This window comes from Conger conger, chromosome 1 (assembly GCF_963514075.1).
Source record: "Conger conger chromosome 1, fConCon1.1, whole genome shotgun sequence".
NCBI classification, from domain to species: Eukaryota; Metazoa; Chordata; class Actinopteri; order Anguilliformes; family Congridae; genus Conger; species Conger conger.
In genome coordinates, this window is record NC_083760.1 from 80544572 (window position 1) to 80561708 (window position 17137).

A 17137-nucleotide genomic window follows, 5' to 3' on the forward strand; every position below is an offset into this window, starting at 1 on the left:
GTCAGTTTATGTTACTGTTGAATGGTTTCAATTCCATTTAATTGGCCACCGTTACCTTTTTAATACAAATGTACACGACTTAGTTCTAATAATGCTAACTAGCCGATTAGCTGCTTACCTGGGAGGGGTACGTCACGCTTATCCAGAGCGACGTACAGTTGATTAGACTAAGCAGGAGACAATCCTCCCCTGGAGCAACGCATTACATTACATTATTGGCATTTGGCAGGCGCTCTTATCCAGTGCAACGTACAGTTGATTAGAATAAGCAGGAGACAATCCTCCCCTGGACAATGCAGGGTTAAGGGCCTTGCTCAAGGGCCCAACGGCTGTGCAGATCTTATTTTGGCTACACCGGGGATTAGAACCTCCGACCTTGCGTTTCCCAATCATTTACCTTAACCACTACGCTACAGGCCGCCAACATTTTGCACTGATCAGCTGAAAGCTGCTGTGGTCAGTGCTGCTCTGTCCTCCATCTTAGGAGGCGAAAGGGTGAGGGGACGCTACTCCCACGTTGCCGCTGCGATGGACGGGCGCGTGCTGCTGGTTGCCGGGGGTTACAGTGGGGTTGCCCGTGGAGACCTGGTCGCATACAAGGTTCCGCTGTTTGTCAGCAGTGACCCAGGAGACCGGGTGAGTGAGTGCTTCGGATGGGGTAGAGGAGAGGGAAGGGGATGGAATTAGAAGTTCTGACATGGAAATTATTCTGTCTGAGCCATGCCAAAACTACATAGTGAGGGCAGATGTTCTGCTCTCCTTAAAAAAAGAAAAAGAAAACTAATAATCTTGTAAATAAAATAAAGGGTGTTATTTTGATTACATATGGTCTTTGGATAGCACTGTGGATACAGGTTAGCACTTGGTTACAGGATACAGGGTAATGTGTGTAACAGGATACAGGGTAATGTGTGTAACCGTAGCACTTTGTTACAGGATACAGGGTAATGTGTGTAATCATAGCACTTTGTTACAGGATACAGGGTAGTGTGTGTAACAGTAGCACTTTGTTACAGGATACAGGGTAATGTGTGTAACAGTAGCACTTTGTTACAGGATACAGGATGTGTGTAACAGTAGCACTTTGTTACAGGATACAGGGTAATGTGTGTAACAGTAGCACTTTGTTACAGGATACAGGGTAATGTGTGTAACAGGATACAGGGTAATGTGTGTAACCGTAGCACTTTGTTACAGGATACAGGGTAGTGTGTGTAACAGGATACAGGGTAATGTGTGTAACAGGATACAGGGTAATGTGTGTAACAGGATACAGGGTAATGTGTGTAACCGTAGCACTTTGTTACAGGATACAGGGTAGTGTGTGTAACAGTAGCACTTTGATACAGGATGCAGTGTGTGCAGAGGCTCCGGATGAGAGCTGGTGTCTGAGGAACCCGGAGTGCAGCTGGTGTGAGGGCCGGTGCCGGGAATACCAGCCAGCCAATCCCGTAAGACATCCCATCCCGCAGTCAGCCCAGCCCAGTCTCAGCCCGGCTCGTCCTGCCCCGCTGGTCTAACCGCGGTTCCCCCTCTCCTCGCAGTGCGGCAGCACAGGCTGTCTGGGCCTCGCCAGGTTCCTGTCGGACTGTCAGTCCTGCCTGGTGTTCAGCGGGGCCCCCGGCTCGCTCCCCCGAGCCCCCGGAGATTTCGGCTGGTGCGTGCAGAACGAGTCCTGCCTGCCCGTGTCAGGTGAGCGCGGGAGCCCCGGGCGAGACTAGTTTCGGTGAAGGAAGAAGCGCTGTCGCCGTGTTTTATTGGAGAGGGGAGAGGCCTGTACTTGTTTCGCGCTCACATCTCCCTCTTCCTCCCCTTTCGGCCCTCAGAGCAGAGTGCCTGCCGTGTGGACCAGATCTCAGGGGCGCACGGCTGGTGGGGGGAGCGCACGCGTTTCCTCACCTCCCTCCACTCCTGTCGCACTGAGAACTATGTCCCGGGACTGCACCTGCTCACCTACCAGTACCCCCGCAATGTGTCCCAGCCCGACAAGGTAGAGTCCCCCGCCGACAGCCTTCACCACTGCACTGCACTGCACTGTGTCAATCCCTCTTCTGTCTGTCCCTTTCACCACTGCACTGCACTGCACTAATCCCCCTTCTGTCTGTCCCTTTCACCACTGCACTGCACTGCACTGCACTAATCCCCCTTCTGTCTGTCCCTTTCACCACTGCACTGCACTGCACTAATCCCCCTTCTGTCTGTCCCTTTCACCACTGCACTGCACTGCGTCAATCCCTCTTCTGTCTGTCCCTTTCACCACTGCACTGTGTCAATCCCCCTTCCCTCTGTCACGCTTTCACTGCACCCTACTCTCAGTCCACAGACTCACTCTGTACGATAACGTGAATCTACAAGCTGACGCTCTTCTCTTCTGACTGACTGTGTGCTTTCTCCCTCTCTCATGCTTTCCCTCTCTCTACCTTTCCCTCTCTCTACCTTTCCCTCTCCCCGGACAGACCTGTCTTTCGACTGCTTGCTCCCTTTCAGCCGTCCACCTATCCCACTCTGTCACACTTTGTCCCCTTCTTTTTCTCTCTTGCTCGCTTGAGTTATACAAGAGCTGTTTGTCATTGTTGCCAAGACAAGGAGTGTCACTGCTTTGCACTGGTTGAAAGATTTTTTGAAGATGTCATGAGCAACTAAAAATGTATGTAGACACTGGAGTGCTTGGAAGCTAAACAGACCGTATCCCTGACTACTGTACGACCGTAATTCCTCAAATTGTGGCCGGGGTCTTTTATTTACTTAGGCTGCACAAAGCACAGGCCTTTATTTAGGGCAGGCTTTTATTTCTTATTAGGCTTCTGTTGTAGAATTTTATTCTTAGAAATAAAGTAAAAGGCTACACTTAAAGTGGGCCAACACTGTTCAACACTTCCTGTAACCGTTCAGAAATCAAGTGTAGGCTAATCAGGAACACCGTTTGGTAAGTCATAGTGTCAGTCTTAACAGACTTAGTTTATTGCAAAAATTCTCAAACACAATAAATCACAAGCAAGTCCAGAATCCATAAAATAACTTGCCAGACACGCCTTCATGAACAATAACAAATTAGCGTAGATAACAGCAAGTTCAGGATCTTTTTTTCCTGAAGTGCGTTTTATTGTTTCGTTTCGTTTGGAGCAGGCTATCAAAAGATTTTCGCTTTGGTTTGGGATTTAATTTACTTTTTGACTGTTTGAATGTTGGGACTGATGGGCAATGAAATCTGGGGGGTATTTTATGGTTCACTGTTAAGTTTTATGTAGTTGAAAGAGTGTCGGGATTTCCACCCGTCTGTTTATTGCGAGCCAAGGCAGCCGCTTTAATTCATTCATTCATTGAACGTGCGCTGTGCTGTAAATACATGGAAACCTTATTGCATAACCAAGTAGCCTAAATTGAGTTAATTTTTAATTTTGCCTGATTTACTTTTTATTTCGTAGGCTGGAATGCCTCGCGGCAACAATTGTGTTTAAATGTATACTGCTTCAGCCTTTGGCAAGCTACTCAGAAGGGGGCGGCAAGCGACTGGTAGCTTGAGAGCAACGTGTTGGAGACCCATGGTGTAGGACAACTTTTCATTGGCAACAGTATTAAACCAACCAACAATATAAAATATTAAGAAGAGCTCTTTTATTTAATTGAGTTAAATCGAAACAATGTCTTCTAGTGCTCATGGACTGATAGCACTACTGGTAGGCAATATTACCCCGGCTTGTATTTGGGGGCCGGCCTTTATTTGTCTGAATCGACCACGCCCCCGGCTATTATCCGAGGCCCGGCTTCAAATAGAATCCCGGATACAATTTGAGGATTTACGGTATGACAGAGATAACTTGTTCTTAATATGCGTGTGATTCACTTGTCAGAGAGCCAGGTGACATGTTTGACGTATGAAACACAATGAAAGCCTTTGTTTGTTTGAAAGGTTTGTTTGTCTTGTTCATGAGAGGTGAGGTTTGCATGTTGTAGCAATGGTAAGAGTCTCTCTCTCCTCTGCCCCTCCTCCCTCACAGGTGTCCATCCTGAGGAGCACGTCCATCACGCTGAGTCCCTCCACGGAGACCAACGTCACCCTGCAGTTCCGCGGGTTTATCCACCCCCTGTGGGGTGGCCCTCCGCCCGCACCCCCTCCCCAGGAGACGGTGTCCATGTGGGCGCGCCTTCAGAGGCTGCACTTCATCGCCCGCATGGCCACAGGGCCCAACCTGCTGCAGCTGGTGAGGGCGCCCAGCACGCTGAACGCTCTCCCACGTATCACAGGGAAGCAAAAATGGGCTGGAACCTCAATGAAATGCCACCAAACTTAATCATTATTAAAATACAAAAAAATAAAAATAAACATTACAAATGAATCGAAGGAAAAAATGCAAACATAAAACATACATTTTATGGGGCACATGTTCTGAAAGTAGGAGCACTGTAGAGCCGTTTCTCGCAGACATTTTAGACCTTTAGCAAAAAGGCTCTTTGCTTGATGAAGGGGAAACCAAAATAACTGCACTATGGCTGTTTTGTTGTTGTTGTTGTTGTTGTTGAATGTGTTTATGCGTGTTGACTTGGCCGTGCAGTCGGTGGTGGGACACTGGGCAGCCCAGCAGGAGAAGACCAGTCGCCTGCTGGCCAGGCCAGGAGGGGGCCGGCTGTTCCAGAACCTCACCCGGGGGAACCGGTACCTGGTGCAGGCCGAGGGCTACCTCAACAACTCCGAATCGGGGCACACCTGCGAAATGGCCCTCACCTGGAACAGGACCTCCATCCCCGGGGGAAGCGTGAGTGTCCCTCGCGAGCGCACACCCAACGTCCTCTTCCGGGCTAGTAATGGCACCCTCTGCCGATGCCTATAAGAGGCTATTTTAGCTGTCCCGTGCTGAAACGTATAGGAGATCGTCAGTGTCAGTTTTAGCGAGACCTCTTTGTTTGATGTTATCCAGAAATACCTTTGTCAGCGTCCGAGTGTCACTTGCAGTCTGTGAACGTGGGTGTTCTCCCCCGCAGGCATAAATGTACCGTTGTCGCTCTCAGCCGTATGAAAAACTTGTATTTGGCTTTCATCGCCTGTGGCAAAGGAGGGCTGGCTTCTGACCTAACCGTTCTGCGATTCCCTCGTTGCACACAGGATTAGGCGTGTGACCAAAGACACACAAACCGCAACCTGGTTCTGATGTGCTCTCCACTGGTTTCTACGGCCGTCGCTGTCTCCGCATGTTATGTACTCTACGGCCCCCCCCCCCTCCCGCCTCCCGCAGGAGATCTCCTTCCTGTTCCTGGAGCCGTACCGCTCGGACTCCTGCACCGCGTACCGGTCCTGCCTGGCCTGCCTGTCGGACCAGTCCTGCGGCTGGTGCCCACCCCAGAACCGCTGCCTCGCCCGCGGGAACTCCTCTCTGGAGCCCTGCCTGGAAAGCCCCGGCATGGAGGAGCGCCACCTGCTGCTTGCACCGCAGCACTGCAGCCTGTGCGAGGACTACAGGGACTGCGCCGCCTGCGCGCAGGTGAGGGAGTGAGAGCGGGGGCGGCGCCTCGCGACGCCGGCGTGAAGCGGTCCGCGACCGCGTCTTCGCTGCTCGACGGCGACATTCAGAGAATGCTTCCCGTTAGCTGGGCGCGCCACCGTCCTGTCATCCTGTCGCCGATGACGGATGGCTCGCCGCGCCCGCCGCGTCGGTTCCTGTCGGGCGGCTACGGCGTTGCTGACGGCTTGTGTCTGACGTTATCTCGCCCCTGCAGGACCCGTATTGTCAGTGGCAGATCAGCTCCAGCAAAAAGGGCGATTACCAGTGCAGTCGCCGCGGGAGGCCGGGCGTGGCCATCCGCAGCCCCGAGGGCTGCCCCAAAGTGTGCAACCGGTGAGTCGCCATTCCGGCTCCGTCCCTGCCGCCGGCCCGCCCCGGTTTCCTGTCCGTCACTGCCTCTGTTCCCCCTCTGTACGCAGGAGGAGGACGTGCTCGGAGTGTCTGTCCAACTCCAGCCAGTGCGCCTGGTGTGAGTCCGCCCAGGCCTGCTTCTACTTCGCCGCCTACCTCACCAAATACCCGTACGGCGAGTGTCGGGACTGGTATGACAGGTAAACGCCCGCGAGGGGAGGAGGGCCCTCTGCCCCTGCTTTCACCCGCGAACCCCTGCCCCCCTGTCCCCCTACCCCCCTGTTCACCTGCCCCTCTGCCCCTCTGCCCCTCTGCCCCCCTGCTCCCCTGCACCTCTGCCACTCTGCCCCTCTGCCCCTGCTTTCACCCACAAACCCCTGCCCCCCTGCCCCCCTGCCCCCCTGCCCCTCTGCCACTCTGCCCCTGCTTTCACCCACAAACCTCTGCCCCTCTAAAGTGCTTATCTGATGGTCACTTTCTTTTTCCGTTTCTCTCTCTCTCAGCGTTCATTCGGTGCCGCAGTGTAAGCAGTGTTCAGCCCTGTCCTCATGCTCAGACTGCTTGCACACATTCCAGTGTGGCTGGTGTGGGGACTACAACAACCCCACCATTGGCAGGTAGGCCCCGAGACCTCACTGCCCCTCTTACACACTACAGCAATCCCACCATTGACTGGTAGGCCCCGAGACTTCTCAATGCCCTTGTTACACACACGACAGCAGCCCAGCCTTTGGCAGGTGGGCCCCGAGACCTCACTGCCCCTCTTACACACTACAGCAATCCCACCATTGACAGGTAGGTCCCGAGACGACTTCTCATCTCCTCACTGCCCATCTGCACACACTACCGCACTACCGTTCTCTCTGAAGATACTGTTTGCACAAAGGAAGGTCTAGCTTTACATAACATACTGTTTTACCTCATTTCTCCCCCTCTTCTCCCTCTCATGTTTCACCCATCTCTTCTTTCCTTTCCTCCTCTCCCCTGCACCTCTCTCCTCTCCTCTCCTCTCTTTCTCTCCCCTGCACCCCTCTCCTCTCCTCCTCCTACTCTCCTTCTCTCCCCTGCACCCCTCTTCTCTCCTCCTCTCTTTCTCTCTCCTGCACCTCTTCTCTCCTCCTCTCCTTCTCTCCCCTGCACCTTTCTCCTCTCCTCCTCTCTTTCTCTCTCCTGCACCTCTTCTCTCCTCCTCTCCTTCTCTCCCCTGCACCTCTCTCCTCTCCTCCTCTCCTCCTCTCTTTCTCTCCCCTGCACCCCTCTCCTCTCCTCCTCCTCCTCTCCTTCTCTCCCCTGCACCACTCTTCTCTGCCTGTCCCAGGTGTCAGCGAGGGGACTGGGCGGGGCTCAGAGACTCGGCCTTCCCTAACTGCAGCATGGCCGTGGCGGAAGCGCGCGCCTCCAGGTTGGTCTGCCCTGTTGGGGAGAGGAGCCGTTTCCACACGTCACGTGAAGTAATCCAGCAAAGGTTACACTCAGAGTACAGTTGGAGCAGCTGAAGTTGTATAGCTCGTTTTTTTTAAATGTTTTTCAAAATTCAAAAATGGGTGTTCTAGAACTCCTTTGCTTTCAGTGACCAGTAGCGATTCTTAAATCAGTATTAGAATGCTCTGTGTAGAATGTATTGCAGTTACATATTACAGTTATTTAGCGGATGCTTTTTTCCCCCCAAAGCGACTTACAGTTGCGCTGATCTTACTGTGGCTGCACTGCGGCTTGAACCACCGACCTTCCGGGCCTCAGTCAAGCACCTTAGCCACGAGGCCATAGGCCCTCTCCCAGAACGTTCAGTGAAGAACATTATAGTCCGATACGTGACCTCGCTCCTTTGAGCGTTAAGCCAGAGTCTTTCTGTGCCCAGCCCTGAGCCCCAGACCTTGTCTCCGCCGCGGGTGACGGAGATGGAGATGGAGGTGGAGCACGTGGAGGGCGTGGTGGAGGGGGAGAAGGAGGCGGTGTGGTCTTACCCGTCCTGCCCGGACGTGGAGGAGTGCGTGCTGGGCCTGCACAGCTGCCACCCCTTCGCCTCCTGCGTCAACACACCCACGGCGTACGAGTGCCACTGCGAGCGGGGCTACACGGGCGACGGCGTGCTGCACTGCAACCAGACGTGAGTTCTGAACAGCCCCGGGTCTTTACGGCCGTTTGACGTTCGGTTTCTCAGCGACACGGAGGACGGGAGACCGAAAACCGGACACCGCTGATGACGTGCTTATGAATGGCTTTGAATTTTTGATTTTGGTGCTTGCCAAAGTTTTCTCTATGCAGAAAAAAAAAACCCTGCTGTGTAAAGTCCTCCAGGCTGCCATTTTGTGTGTCGCCCTGTACAGTATTGTTGAGTGAAGCCCTGTCCTGTGGTTGTTTTTGCTCTGTAATGTTTTTGCAGGTGTTATAACGAGTGCCGGGAGGGCCAGTGCAGTGGTAGCCCCCGGTTCGAGTGCGAGTGTGCGCTGGGCTGGACCTCGGACCCCTCCACCATGGTGCTGAGCGGGGTGGAGTGTGATGTGGACTGCCGCTGCAACTTCCACAGCACCTGTATCACTGCCCCGGGGCTCTGTGACCGCTGCCAAGGTGAGGGCCAATCGCGTCACCTTACCGACGGCCAATCGGCTCACCTTACAGACGGCCAATCACGTCACCTTACCGACGGCCAATCCCATGACCTTACCGACGGCCAATCGCGTCACCTTACCGACGGCCAATCGCGTCACCTTACCGACGGCCAATCGCGTCACCTTACCGACGGCCAATCGCGTCACCTTACCGACGGCCAATCGCATCACCTTACCGACGGCCAATCGCGTCACCTTACCGACGGCCAATCGCGTCACCTTACCGACGGCCAATCGCGTCACCTTACCGACGGCCAATCGCGTCACCTTACCGACGGCCAATCGCGTCACCTTACCGACGGCCAATCGCGTCACCTTACCGACGGCCAATCGCAATCTCGCTCACCTCACTGACGGCCAATCACAATCATGCTCACCTCACCGACGGCCAATCACGCTCACCTCACTGAAGGCCACAAATGTGTCCCTCTCTCACTGTCACTCTCACTGTCTCATCTCTCATACTTTTCTCTCACTCTGTCTCCCTCCCTCTCTATTTCTCTCTCTCTCTTACTCACTCTCTCTCTCCCTGTCTTTTTCTATATCTGTTCTTTCAATAGCATCAGTTTACACCATGGCCTTGTGTCTAATCTCTGACTTGTAGACGAAAGATGTGCAATCTTTACCCGGTGGAGCGGTTTCTGTACCCCGTTACCCTCCCTCCGCCCGGGGGTTTGTTGCCCCTCGTAAACCCCGCTCTCTGTCCCCGGCCCAGACTGGACGACGGGGCCGCACTGTGAGCAGTGTCGGCCGGGCAGTTTCGGCACAGCGCTGGCCGAGGGTGGAGGCTGTCTGCCCTGTCAGTGCAACGGGCACGGGGACCCCCAGCAGGGCTACTGCCACAACCAGACCGGCCTCTGCTACTGCACGCACCACACTCAGGGGCCCCACTGCGACGCCTGCCTCCCCGGCTACTACGGAGACCCCAGGTGACCGCGCGTCCTCCTTTCCGTGAGGATTTCCCCCCGTGAGAATTGTGTTTGTAGGAGGGGTGGTGAGGGGGTCCAATGTGACCCACGACCGGGTCGCTGGCTAAAATATAACATAAATAGTAGAAACGCTGCTCTGTGATTGGGATATTCAGAAGTTTTACAGCTCTCAGAATAGTGCAAACTTTAGTAATACATTTGTTACTTTCCTCTACTTGGTTTGTAGTGAGGCTTCCAGGGTCCACACAAACCAGAAAAGTAACATTTTTAACTTTCTACAGAAGACATTAGGAAAGGTTAAAGCACGGTGTGTGTAATTTCCTGCTCTGTAAGGCTGCTCTCCTGAGTTAAACATCACCGTTCACTGCTGCTCCCTTCCCCCACCTCCCTCAGGAATAACGGCACCTGCTTCCGCCAATGCCAGGGCCGCTCGGTCCTCCTGTCCTCCCCCGAGTCTGCGCCCCTGCCCCTCTCCGCCTCGCTGGGGTGGCGTGGGGGTGCAGGGGGGCAGGGCGGCCTGTCCCACTGCCTGTGGGTCCTGTCCGTGTCTGAAGACCTGGACGCCTGTTCCCCCGGGCAGCCGTGCCCACCCATAGCGCTGACCCTGCACCCGGACTCGTATACGCAGTGCACGGTGAGTACAGGCCTTCTGCACCCGCCCTGACACGCCCAGCCGCACACCGCGACCGCAGTCATCCAAATACCGTTTTGGTCCAGCTTCGCTAGACGACACAATGATGACCGTTATCGATAATTTGCTCGTTGCGGTGTACCACCCAGCCCTAGCATACGTCCAGGGGTCTCCACCCTGATCCTTGGCTAGGTGTGGTGACCCGCTTTTGATTCAGGAAACGGGATTAGCGCAGGGAAACATTAGCCGGGCTTGGCAGCTGCTGCCTTTTTCCTGTTTGTTTACGCTCCTCTTTCACAGGGCTCCTACGTCTACGTGTTTGACGGCCTCCCTCGTTTCCTTGCCAACGGTGTTGTGCACTCGGACCACAACCTGATTGGTGCATTTTGTGGGACCACTCGGACCCAGCCGGTTACCGTGGAAGCCACATCAGGTACCTTCAGAGACTACTAAATTTAAAAGGTTACTAAAACCTCAACTATTTGCCAATGTGGAATCCATTAAAAGACTGCTTAAACGGTGTCAGTTTTAGTAGTCTCTTAATGGATTCCACATTGGCAAATAGTTGCAGTAGGTGTGGTACCTCAAACAAATGTAATGACTCCAGTTCAGTTCAGTTCAGTTCAGTTCAGTTCAGTTCAGTTCAATTCAATTCAATTCAATTCAATTCAATTCAATTCAATTCAATTCAATTCAATTCAATTCAATTCAATTCAATTCAATTCAATTCAATTCAATTCAATTCAAGCTTGTAATGTTTGCTTAAGATTTAGCTGTCTGGATAGTGTTTCTGTAAATACCAGGAAAAAGTACTCTTCTTTTCACATTTACATTTTCTCGTACACCAATCCTGCCCTGCCGACATGGTCTACCAAGCAACAGTGACCGTGGCAGCGTGTGGTCATTTTTGTAATGTTTTCTCCTCGGCCTGTTTATTTAAGGATACGTCAGTTCAAATGAACATAAAATAAAGCTGAAAATGGAATTAAACCTGAATTAGAGATGCGTGAATAAATTCCATTTCTGCTGTAGTTGTGATGTCACAAACCCATGTGACTAAAGTTGGTCCCTGTTTGGCCATTAACCCCTTCCTCTCTGTTCTTCTGCAGGGGTAATCTCTGTGTACTTTGAGGCCAACGTGTCCTCCGGCCTGCCCCAGGGCTTCAACGCCTCTTTTTGGGTGCGCCGCTGCCAGGAGGGGGCAGAGGAGGACCAGGACGGGGCGTCCCCCTGCCAGGGCCGGGCGCAGTGCCAGGGGGGGCTCTGCCAGTGTCCCCACGGTTTCGGAGGGCCGAACTGCGACAGAGCACTGTGCCCGGGGGAGTGCGGGGCCCCACAGGGCCGGGGCACCTGTGACATGGTGTGTGTGTGTCTGTGTGTGTCTGTGTGTGTCTGTGTGTGTCTGTGTGTTTGTGTGTGTTTGTGTGTGTGTGTTGACTGTTGGTGTGTGTGTGTGTGTGTGTGTGTGTGTGTGTATTGACTGTTTGTGTTTGTGTGTGTGTGTGTGTGTGTGTGTGTGTGTGTATTGACTGTGTTGGTGGTGTGTGTTACAGGCTCTGGTTGTGTCTGTGTGTGTGTGTGTGTGTATGTGTGTGTATTGACTGTGTTGGTGTGTGTTACAGGCTCTGGGAGTGTGTGTGTGCTCCGATGGTTGGGCTGGCTCAGACTGCTCTTCTGCAGTGGACTCCAGCAGCCTGGTGTGGGAGACTCTGCTGGACACACAGCTCACCATGGTAAGAACACACACAACCCAGACTACACTCACACACAGCTCACCATGGTAAGGACACACACAACCCAGACTACACTCACACACAGCTCACCATGGTAAGAACACACACAACCCAGACTACACTTACACACAGCTCACCATGGTAAGAACACACACAACCCAGACTACACTCACACACAGCTCACCATGGTAAGGACACACACAACCCAGACTACACTCACACACAGCTCACCATGGTAAGAACACACACAACCCAGACTACACTCACACACAGCTCACCATGGTAAGAACACACACAACCCAGACTACACTCACACACAGCTCACCATGGTAAGGACACACGCAACCCAGACTACACTCACACACAGCTCACCATGGTAAGAACACACACAACCCAGACTACACTCACACACAGCTCACCATGGTAAGGACACACGCAACCCAGACTACACTCACACACAGCTCACCATGGTAAGAACACACACAACCCAGACTACACTCACACACAGCTCACCATGGTAAGAACACACACAACCCAGACTACACTCACACACAGCTCACCATGGTAAGAACACACACAACCCAGACTACACTTACACACAGCTCACCATGGTAAGAACACACACAACCCAGACTACACTCACACACAGCTCACCATGGTAAGAACACACACAACCCAGACTACACTCACACACAGCTCACCATGGTATGGACACACACAACCCAAACTACACTCACACAGCTCACAATGGTAAGGACAAACACAACCCAGTCTACCCTCACAGCTCACCATGGTAAGAACACAGACAACTCAGACTACACTCACACACAGCTCACCATGGTAAGAACATTACATTACATTACATTATTGGCATTTGGCAGACGCTCTTATCCAGAGCGACGTACAACAAACTGCATACCCATAACCAGGGATAAGTTCGCTGAAAGACCCTAGAGGGAAGTACAATTTCAACTGCTACCTGTACAACAAAGATAAGGACAAGGGCCTTTGTTTGTTTGTTCAAAAAAAAAAAAAAAAAACAGAGCAAAACTATCCAAACACTGCTTACCTAGCCAACTAAAAAGAACACACACTCCACACCTGAACATCCTGGAGCTAAACATAATTGGAACATTTTGTTCTCAGAACCAGGCTCACAGGTTCCTCCACAGGATGGGACACTCCCTGGTTTCTGGCCCCCAGGGCACGCTCTGGATGTATGGGGGCCTGTCTCTCTCAGAAGGCATTCTGGGAAATGTCTACAGGTATGTACCGATGGGTTCTAATGGCCACTTGGAATGTTTGAACTGCGCATTCTCAGAGAAGAGGGAGGGATAAACAGTGTTGAATTTTGAGGGTGTTTGTTGCTGCAATTCCTCTCTTGATCATTCGAAGTCTGAAATTACCTATTGTTCCTTTAAGAGTGCATTGGTGATTGTGGATACAGTAAGACGCTGTAAAGCCGACCCTTGTAGCGTGAACACAGTTCTGACTTATCCCTGGCACCAGGTACTCTGTGTCGGAGAAACGCTGGACTCAGATGCTGACCAGCTCGGTGGATGAAGGCTCCGCCCCCAGCCCCCGCTACCATCATGCCTCTGCCCTCCTGGCCAATCACGATTCACATTCAGGATCCCAGGGCGCCTCCCACAACATCATGCTGGTGGTGGGCGGGGTTACCCAGAAGGGTGTTGCCATGGATACCTGGAGCCTCAATCTGAGCAGCCTGGTGTGGAAAGAGTATAATGTAAGAGAAATGGTTGTTTTCCTGTTCCTAAAACCCTCCTTTCTTGTGCTCGTCTCCTTTTGTCTAGAAGTATGGGGGGAGGTGATGAGTGGAAGATACATTTTTTAGGGACGCACACCCTTTGTCTGCAGTTGACAAGGAGGCATTAAAAACCCCTTTTCCTCACTTTTCCGCAGAGCTCGCTGCTGCCCCCTGTGGCGGGACACACCCTCACAGTCCGCCGCGGGGCCACCGTGCTCCTGATCGGAGGGTACTCCCCAGAGAACGGCTTCAACCACCACCTTCTGGAGTTCAGCCTGGAGTCCGGCAACTGGACCGTGGCCCAGCACACCGGGACGCCCCCTACAGGTGAGCGGCCCGCCGCGCAACCGGGCGCCAGGCCGCACCGTCGCCACGGCGACGGGGTGAGTGACGCGTCTGCCCTGTGCCGCAGGCCTGTACGGACACTCGGCCGTGTACCACGAGCAGACGGACGCCGTGTACGTGTTCGGGGGATACCGCTTCCACGTGGAGACGGTGGAGCCATCGGGGGAGCTCTACAGCCTGTACTACCCCAACCTCACCTGGTCACTGCTGGTCCCCTCCCAGGGGAATAAGGTACAGGCACAGGCTACGGCTAATGAGTGTGTGTATAGCATTAGCCTCTCTCATTAATGTGTCCATATAGCATTAGCCTCTCTCATTAATGTGTACATATAGCATTAGCCTCTCTCATTAATGTGTACATATAGCATTAGCCTCTCTCATTAATGTGCACATATAGCATTAGCCTCTCTCATTAATGCGCACATATAGCATTAGCCTCTCTCATTAATGTGCACATATAGCATTAGCCTCTTTCAGTAATGCGCACATATAGCATTAGCCTCTCTCATTAATGCGCACATATAGCATTAGCCCCTCTGAGTAATTGGAATATACAGACACAGTGCTATTGAGTGCATATAGCATTAGCCTCTCTCAGTAATGCGCACATATAGCATTAGCCTCTCAGTGCTGAACACATATAGCATTAGCCTTTCACAGTAATGAGCACATATAGCATTAGCCTCTCAGTAACAGGAAGGTACAGACACAGAGAGACGGGCTACAGTGCTAATGAGTGCACTTTGCATTAGCCTCTCATTAATGAGCACACATAGCAATAGCCTCTCTCATTAATGAGTGCGTTTAGCATTAGCCTCTCAGTAACAGGGCATATCTCAGTTTCTTCACCCTCACGTCTCTGCCCTTTTTTCTCTTTCTCTCACCCTTCCTCCCTCTGGCCAATCTTTCTCTATTTCCCCCATTCTGCCCTGCCTGTATCCCTTCCTCCTTGTCTTTCTCTTCCCCTCCTTCCCTTTCTCTTTCTCACCCTCCATCCCCCTCCCTCCCTCCCCCAGCCCCTGTCTCGTTTCTTCCATGCGGCTGCCCTGCTGAGGGACACCATGGTGATCGTGGCAGGCAGGACTGGGGAGGAGGACTACAGCAACACTGTGTCTCTGTATCAGATCAACTGCAACACCTGGATACAGCCAGGTAACGCTTTCTCCTGCCCTGACCTCTTTAGTGCTCACATGTGCTCCGCCAACACGTTTCCACTCGCCTGCAGAGTGCCTGCGTCTGACCTGTCCTACGAAATGCTAACATAAGGTTTAGGCCCAGGCGTGTGGATACTTTAGCCAGTCAGGCGCCAGAATGAATCTGAAACGAGTCAGCATGGGACTGTATTCTGACTCCCCGGGCTTAAATGGCCACTTTCGAACACAGCCCCGGTTACTGAACACAGCCCCCCCCCCCACCCCCCCTTCATGGCGCGTCCCCCTGGTGTAGTGCTCTTCAGAGGCCGTAGCATGCACACACCCAAAGTGACCTGATCTCCGTTTGTCCCTGTTCCCCTAGCCTCCACAGTGGGGGAGCCGGTGAACAGGTCCGTGTCGCTGGCCATGGCAGCCTGGCGGGGGCGGCTCTTCCTGACGGGGGGCTTTGACGGGGTTACGCTGGGGCGTCTGCTCACCCTCCGCCTGCCCCCTGACCCCTGCGCCCTGCTGCCCACCCCCGAGGCCTGCAACAGCACCACGGGCAGCTGCGTCTGGTGCAGGGGCGTCTGCGCCTTTTCGGACATCGCTGAGAGGCAAGAGCCCGACCTCAACCAGACTCCATTTTCCTTCTCTCCTTTTTGCTTCGACGCATCCTGCTGCTACAGATTTATCCCCTCCCCTCTGAACTGCATACTCCACTGTACGTCCATGCATGTGTACTTTCCTGATTACCTTCTAGTTTTGTATGTGAAATGTTACCGTCTCAACCTATAGGCCAGCGGAGGATGGGCAGCCCCCCCCCATAGCCGGGTTCCTCTCCAGATTTTTCTTGCCCCAGTGTTTGATAATAATAATGAAGCATATTCTTGTTTTAGCGATAAAGCGTATGTTCATTGTGGTTTTAATGTGCCATGCCCTCCTCCCTCAGGCTGGGCTGCCCTGCCAGCCAGTCCCCCTGCTCTCCCACCCCTCGCCTTTCAGACCAGTGCCGCAGACTCAAGACCTGCAGCGAATGTCTCGCCCGACACCCCAAGACCCTGTCCAACCCCTCCCAGGTAACAGCTCTCTCACGTCACATAGAGACAACAATCACAGCCTCACCTGTTATATTAGAGCCCTGTGTAACTCACTCTCTCTGTTCTCCAGTTCCGCCTGCTATGTAACTCTGTCTCCTCTACAGTCAGGCCTGCTGTGTGACTCTGTCTCCTCCACAGTCAGGCCTGCTGTGTAACTCTCTCTCTCCTGTACAGTCAGGCCTGCTGTGCAACTCTCTCCTCTACAGTCAGGCCTGCTGTGTAACTCTCTGTCTCCTCCACAGTCAGGCCTGCTGTGTAACTCTCTCTCTCCTGTACAGTCAGGCCTGCTGTGCAACTCTCTCCTCTACAGTCAGGCCTGCTGTGTAACTCTCTGTCTCCTCCACAGTCAGGCCTGCTGTGTAACTCTCTGTCTCCTCCACAGTCAGGCCTGCTGTGTAACTCTCTCTCTCCTCCACAGTCAGGCCTGCTGTGTAACTCTCTGTCTCCTCCACAGTCAGGCCTGCTGTGTAACTCTCTCTCTCCTCCACAGTCAGGCCTGCTGTGTAACTCTCTCTCTCCTCCACAGTCAGGCCTGCTGTGTAACTCTCTCTCTCCTCCACAGTCAGGCCTGCTGTGTAACTCTCTCTCCTCCACAGTCAGGCCTGCTGTGTAACTCTCTCTCTCCTCCACAGTCAGGCCTGCTGTGTAAATGGTGCACTAACTGCCCGGAGGGAGCCTGCATCAACAGCTCGGTCAGCTGCACGTCGGAGCACGACTGCCGCATCAACCAGCGCGAGATCTTCCTGTCCAGCAACTGCACCGAGACCAGCTGTGAGGCGTCCGACTGCCCCAAGTGCACCGCCTCTGGCAAGTGCATGTGGACGCGGCAGTTCAAACGCACCGGTGAGCGCCCTTCCTGAGTCCGCCGGGGCCCCCACACCCGCGCACACGAAAGCGCCCAATACCGTCCGCAGCTTCGTATGTTTACGGTCTGTAAGTCCGGTTCTGGAGGGGCCACAGTGCTTTCTGGTTTTTGGTGCGTCTCAGAGTGATGAATTGAAGTCTGTCATTGGCTAAAGTGTCCGCACACTGTGTTCTCAAGG

At 53.2% G+C, this 17137-nt stretch overlaps 1 protein-coding gene across 1 annotated transcript in view; it reads left to right on the top strand.

The window, feature by feature from the left end:
* The window catches only part of megf8 (multiple EGF-like-domains 8), a 37514-nt gene that overhangs the window by 8034 nt on the left and 12343 nt on the right, over positions 1–17137 (top strand). Inside the window, exons 11-36 of the mRNA XM_061258669.1 lie at positions 485–636; positions 1350–1451; positions 1545–1692; positions 1827–1990; positions 3999–4202; positions 4554–4754; positions 5232–5477; positions 5713–5831; positions 5918–6049; positions 6353–6466; positions 7168–7251; positions 7708–7956; positions 8233–8417; positions 9174–9387; positions 9781–10021; positions 10319–10451; positions 11128–11378; positions 11641–11751; positions 12898–13016; positions 13261–13498; positions 13675–13846; positions 13932–14095; positions 14881–15016; positions 15380–15611; positions 15947–16073; positions 16727–16937. Coding sequence (XP_061114653.1) covers positions 485–636; positions 1350–1451; positions 1545–1692; positions 1827–1990; positions 3999–4202; positions 4554–4754; positions 5232–5477; positions 5713–5831; positions 5918–6049; positions 6353–6466; positions 7168–7251; positions 7708–7956; positions 8233–8417; positions 9174–9387; positions 9781–10021; positions 10319–10451; positions 11128–11378; positions 11641–11751; positions 12898–13016; positions 13261–13498; positions 13675–13846; positions 13932–14095; positions 14881–15016; positions 15380–15611; positions 15947–16073; positions 16727–16937 — 4449 coding nt within the window. The remainder of the gene's footprint in view (positions 1–484; positions 637–1349; positions 1452–1544; positions 1693–1826; positions 1991–3998; positions 4203–4553; positions 4755–5231; positions 5478–5712; positions 5832–5917; positions 6050–6352; positions 6467–7167; positions 7252–7707; positions 7957–8232; positions 8418–9173; positions 9388–9780; positions 10022–10318; positions 10452–11127; positions 11379–11640; positions 11752–12897; positions 13017–13260; positions 13499–13674; positions 13847–13931; positions 14096–14880; positions 15017–15379; positions 15612–15946; positions 16074–16726; positions 16938–17137) is intronic.